At 43.0% G+C, this 6000-nt stretch overlaps 1 protein-coding gene across 2 annotated transcripts in view; it reads right to left on the bottom strand.

Moving 5' to 3' along the window:
• Window positions 1–535: 535 nt before the first annotated feature.
• znf385a (zinc finger protein 385A) overlaps window positions 536–6000 on the bottom strand; it is a 102487-nt gene continuing 97022 nt past the window's right edge. For both annotated transcript variants that reach the window (XM_066671372.1, XM_066671373.1), the window contains 3 exons: window positions 4687–4871; window positions 4239–4331; window positions 536–3854 (listed from right to left, as the gene is read on the bottom strand). In XM_066671372.1, coding sequence (XP_066527469.1) covers window positions 3627–3854; window positions 4239–4331; window positions 4687–4871 — 506 coding nt within the window. In that variant the 3' untranslated portion in view covers window positions 536–3626. The remainder of the gene's footprint in view (window positions 3855–4238; window positions 4332–4686; window positions 4872–6000) is intronic.

Raw genomic sequence — 6000 nt, 5'->3', positions numbered from 1 at the left:
GTTAATATAGAGTAATACCAATTTTTCTGACCAGTTTTGTGAATGATTTTAAGAAATGAAGGTGCAGACCTGTTTTTATAACCAAGAAATTCAAGAAGACCTGCTTTAATTTTCAGAGCTGAATGAGTTCCAGACATTTGTTTACTTATGGTTGTTATAGCTGTGTACACAGCACAGTGTTTAGCTGCCTCTGATTGGTCAAACCCTTAAAATGAGAAAATAAATGAATCAATATAAAAATGATTAATCTTTCAGCCCTAGTTTACAAACCTTTGGATGACCTCAATAAATACAACCACCATAAAAACCATCAACGTTCAACGAAGATAATTCAAACATATTTCCATGATTTATAACTGTCCCATTCATTATTTAAACCAGGATGTTCTTGAACAAGGAACAAAGCAAGGGATCATCCAAGGAATGAGGTTTAATATTCTTTATTGATTTATAGACATAAATTTTTTTCTGTGGTAACTCCAAGTTGATACCAATAATATTTCCATAAAGTTCTGTGTTTCATTTAAATTACATCTAGAATATTTTACTCACATATGCATTTATTGGTTGATCTCCTTATTGCAATAAACAAGAGTAGCCAGTATGAGTTTTGAATATTGCTACGTTTCGCCATACATCACTCTCTGCCCCTCTGACAATTAAAATTCAAAAAAATAGCTTTATTGGCAAGACGAGGTTTGACCGAAGCTTCTCCGTGGATCTGTTTTTTTTTTGTTTTTTTCCCTTTTCTCGGCTCCTGGAGAGGCTTAGGGTGGAATAAGGCTACGGCTAAAACACACTTCATCACTAACGTTACACCTGCCCTGAAAGGTTGGATGGATCTACCAAAGAACTCCAGACATTTATGTACACTGACAACTGCTTCTGGGGGATGAGTTTACAGGATGAACGTCTTCTTTACAGAGTTTTACGGATGTGTCTGTATCATGCTTGTGAAGTGTGTGAGGAGGTGGATCACTGTCACTGTGTGGGGTTTACTGAAGCATCTAAAGCTCCATTTCTGCTGCTTTATTGTGCCCCACTACACAGACCTCCTTCAACTGCAGATCCTGGATCAGCTTTCTCCACTAACACGGAGAGTTACAGGAGGCTGACCTCACGTCTGCGTTTAGAGGAAACTTTGCTTTGATCTCCAGGGCACCTCTGTGGTCTGTAGGCCACTGGGACGAGTCTCTCTATGCACGCACAACACTAGAAGATACACACTGACAAGAACTATAGCACCCTGGCTAGTGCTTCACTAACTAATGAGAAAAAACAAATAATAATAATAATAATAATAATAAAAAATAAAATACATCTCCAAATATAGGTCAGTTTCAATCAAAGCACAATGGTGGATGTTAACCTCTGTTAACGTTGAGTAATGGTAGTAATATCATGACTATACTAAACCTGCTGTCCACGCAAAACACACAAAAAAAGCAACAAACCTTAAAACTAAGCTACATATGCAGTGGGTATGGCTGAATATATATTATTCTTGCTCCACCTTAAATCAGAGATTCATAAGGCCCTTTAATATGAAGGGTCTGTCACTGCCCCTCGCAGCCCCCTCCTCCTCCAACTTTTCCCGCTGCCACTCCCCAAGGCGAACACCTCCGAGGACGAGGGCCGAGGCCCGTTTGCAGGCACACGCCGCCATTTCTACAGAACCTTGTACATTTGGTATACACTCATCTAGAACAAGTCACGTAATTTCAATTACTTATTGCATTGCAATATCCAAACACACAGTAAGACATGTTAGCGCATTGCTTGTCAATGGAAGGGCATTGTGTATCTCCAGCAGTACTTTGTGAGAAATGCATCCAACACATTGGGCCACTTGTTTTCATTAATGTCCATGCTTCAGTTTGCCCAGCTACGTTATCATCTACAGTGAGTAGGCCACATCACCCACCCTCCAGTTCCCTCCCTCGTGCAGGTCTTCTAGCTCCATAGAAAAATATTTTTTTGTCTTTTTTTTTGTTGTTGTTGTTGTTATTGTTGTCCTCAGAATCTTCACATCACTATGTAATCAACAAAACAGTGTTCTATGAAAATGACTCAAAATGAAAAGACAATAACATTAAATCCATCATAGTAAAAGAATAAAAATTATATGCATTGCATGGCTTTAGATTCAAGACAAGAAGTTCAGACCAAAGAGCAGGAGATTGCACGGTCTAGTCCTTGTCCATTGGTGACCTTGTAACCTTCTCTGGTTCTGCTGTATTCTCCCCCTTTCTCCCCTCCAGCTCGGGTTGACCTGTTGGTGGGGCTGAAGGTGGAGTTTGCAGATGGTGGAGAAAGAGCTGGGTTCATATTGCTGGCCTATTTTTTAATTTTTTTTTTGGTGGTGGTGGTGGATGTTGCATAATTGTTTCACACTCATGGCCAGAGGGGCTGTGAGAGTCAGAGCATGTGCTTGTGTTGTCTGTCTCTCACAGAAACCCACCACCCGTTCCATTGCCACTGTGAGTCTACTGACAGCTGCGCCCTCTTCTAAATAACATATTTCAGTTATGTGTTGCTACTGATATCAACCAGTTTGAAAGTCCTGGGCTACACTACACTACACGATAGAATAAATAGATATCTACTGGTCTTCCTTTGGGAACTATAAAGGTAGATGTGCAGGGTTGATTTCAGCCATCCAACAGACCATCAGCTCACAGAGCATAGAGTGATGGGTAATAGAGATCTGGAGAATCTTCTCTGTGTAACTTCCTTCCACCTCTGGAGAGAGATATTGACTGGGATCACCTTTATTTACTTATTTATTATTATTATTTTTTGTACCTGTAGTCTTTTTCTGTAAGAACTTCATGCTCTTAGATGTTCCCACCATCCATAAGAACTCGGATCCTTCTCATTTGATCCTCTGCTTTCTTCTCCTGCATCCTGCCTTGGTCCAGTTGGACACTGTGTGTGCGTCTCAAGGATGGAAATAAGTGCACTATGCCAAAGCAACGTCTCCACACTGGAAAGATGCTACATGCTAACAATATCCCAGAGGCCAGAGCTTCATAGGGCATGAGCTAATTAAAGCAGAAACCACTTGAAGCAGCTATTCTACTAACAGAGGTTTTTATTTTTATGTATTATTTTCTTCAAGGTGCATAGGGCTGAGGACACACAGAGCCAAAATAAATTGGGTGGGGGTTCCTACATGTACTTGTGGCCCCCAGCACATACGCAAACATTTAGCAGTAGTCTTTATGTATGTGTATGCTAATGTCTGTATAAACTTACATAAATCCTCAGTTCCTGTCTCACAGTGTATGAGTGAAGAGAAGGGAAGGACAGAAGTACGCACTATTTTCCGTTCACCATACTCTCATTGGTTTTCCAGTCACTCAGTTCCCTCCAAAGGTGGAGGGAGCATGGTAAGGGAACAGAAGAGGCGACAGAACTCACAAAGTCTTCTTTTCCCTTCTCTATTTTCCTCTCACTCTAGCTTGTTTTTTTTTTAGAATTGAGTACTAGGTGGATGAGTTAACTCTGTGGTTTTTTATTATTATTATTGTTATTTATTATTATTTCTTTATTTTTTTCTGGGTTTCTTCACAGTGTGCTTTTGGAGGTGCTGCTCCTGATTGGCTGTGGGTGGAGAGGGCATGTCAGTAGGGGGAGAATAGGATTGGCCCATGTGAGGTGCGGATGGGCCCAGGGGCGGGTCTCAGGATGGCGTGACTGAGGGGCGTAGCCTGCAGGAGGTGATGATGCGGGTGTGGGGCGGGGGCTGTGGCGCGGAGGGCCAGTGGATTGGAGGATGCTGCGGCAGCCATCGCCGCAGCGACGGCTAGAGGACTGGGCAGAAGACCAGCGCCCAGAGCTTTGGTGAGATCCTGGAGGAAGGACATAGAAAAAACTGATTGAGTCGATACTGATCCATCAATAAACTGAGCACTGACGCCTTGTCTTCACTTTCAGGGAAAATCAACACTAGCCACTAAATAATATATACACTGTCTGACAGTTAAGTGCGCAATTAAACTTACAGTTAAACAGTGTTTACTAATAATTACCCAGAATACTGCCTACTAATCACTTAGTAGACTTTAATATGTTTATTGGACAGAGGCATCTTGTCACAGTAATCGTCCTATTTAATCTGTGCAAGTTCTCTTGGCCTGGACGCTTTGGACAGTGACTTTGTTTTCACCAAGCTATAGCTTTAAGAACAATCCAGTATACTGATCTCTGATGATCTTCTACAGATGAGAGCTCACCGTGAGGTCTGCTCCCCTGTGCTTTTTGTGTCGGCTCAGGAGTGGATTGGGCTTTCCTGCCACTCCGTCCCGGTGCCTTCGACTTGATATGTGCTGCACACACACACACACAAAACACCCACAGAGGCCGTCAGCATGATAACTGTGAAAAGATTGATTGTTCTAATGCACCTGGGATTCACAGTCTAATCATTCTTCACTGTGTGGAAGCTTCATTAAAAAAAGGCTAAATTACAGAGAAGTGTGTTATCTACAGAGAAACAAATTGCAAAATGAAATTTCATAAAATAAAAGTGTTGCTCTCTTCAGACATCTATCAGACATCACTTCCACACAAATTAAACACATAAAGACAAACTTTTCCCTTTTAATTTGCTTACTTTTGTACTTGTAGAATATTATTCATATTCTAAGTTATTATTCAGTTTGGTGAATTCTATTTTCTCACCTGTTTGAGCTGCAGTTCTGAGTTGACCCGCACATTGCAGATCTCACAGTGGAAGGTGCGTTCCTGAGTGTTGGGGTCTGTGGCCCCAGCTCCCTGCTCTCCACTGGGCTTCGGGCCCAGACGGGGGTACGCCTTAATGGGGCCCAGCCCACTTCGAGCCTCCAGAATGGTTTTGTGTTTGGTGCCTAAAAGACAAAAGAATGGCATGGAATTTAACTGAACTTAATCAAATAGGAGGGGCGGCATGGTGGTGCAGCAGGTAGTGTCGCAGTCACACAGCTCCAGGGACCTGGAGGTTGTGGTTTCGTTTCCCGCTCCGGGTGACTGTCTGTGAGGAGTTGGTGTGTTCTCCCAGTGTCTGCGTGGGTTTCCTCCCACAGTCCAAAAACAAACGCTGGTAGGTGGATTGGCCACTCAAAAGTGTCCGTAGGTGTGTGTGTGTGTTGCCCTGTGAAGGACTGGCGCCCCCTCCAGGGTGTATTCCCACCTTGCACCCAATGATTCCATGTAGGCTCTGGACCCACCCCGACCCTGAACTGAATAAGCGCTTACAGATAATGAATGAATGAATGAATCAAGTAGGGGCAGCACAGTGGTGCAGCAGGTAGGCTGTCCCAATTCTTAGATACTTCATTTGGCTGAATTTTAAGGCAGCATCGAACACTTACTTAGCCGCAAAGGCAATACCACGATGGAACGCAAGAACAACTTCATTTTGCTCTACTCCCAGAGCAAATGAGATGCTAGCCACTGAGGTAATAAAAAAAAAAAAGAAAAAAAAAAAAACACGGTTGCATGTGGTGGGCGGGAACAAGCGTGACACAACTGCTCTTTAACGAACGCGTCTCAATAGAACAATTTGGAATGGACGTCACGAAAACGTCACTGGCAGCTGCGCGAGCATCGTGGTGGCAAAAGAACAGCATAAGTGCAGTGAAGCGGGCGAGATACGCAAAATAGGGAAAAAATATGTGGTGTTGTGCTGTTGGATGCCATAACCAGAATGGAAAAGCAAATTATCTCCATTTTTATAGAATGTCATCATTGAAGACACCCTTTGAGGCAAAAGGCAGATGTTTATGGTTACAAGCTATTAAACGGACAGACTGGACTGATGAAAGCATCCAAAATTCTCCTCTGCAGGGTCAAATTTCATATCAAGCAATGTTTTTCACCACTGTTTATTCATTCAGTATCTGTAAGCGCTTATCCAGTTCAGGGTCACGGTGGGTCCAGAGCCTACCTGGAGTCATTGGGCGCAGGGCAGGAATACACCCTGGAGGGGGCGCCAGTCCTTCACAGGGCAACACAAAC

This window comes from Hoplias malabaricus, chromosome 5 (genome assembly GCF_029633855.1).
Source record: "Hoplias malabaricus isolate fHopMal1 chromosome 5, fHopMal1.hap1, whole genome shotgun sequence".
NCBI lineage: Eukaryota > Metazoa > Chordata > Actinopteri > Characiformes > Erythrinidae > Hoplias > Hoplias malabaricus.
The sequence above is the reverse complement of the archived record's forward strand: the minus strand, read 5'-3'. Positions and strand labels throughout refer to the sequence as shown.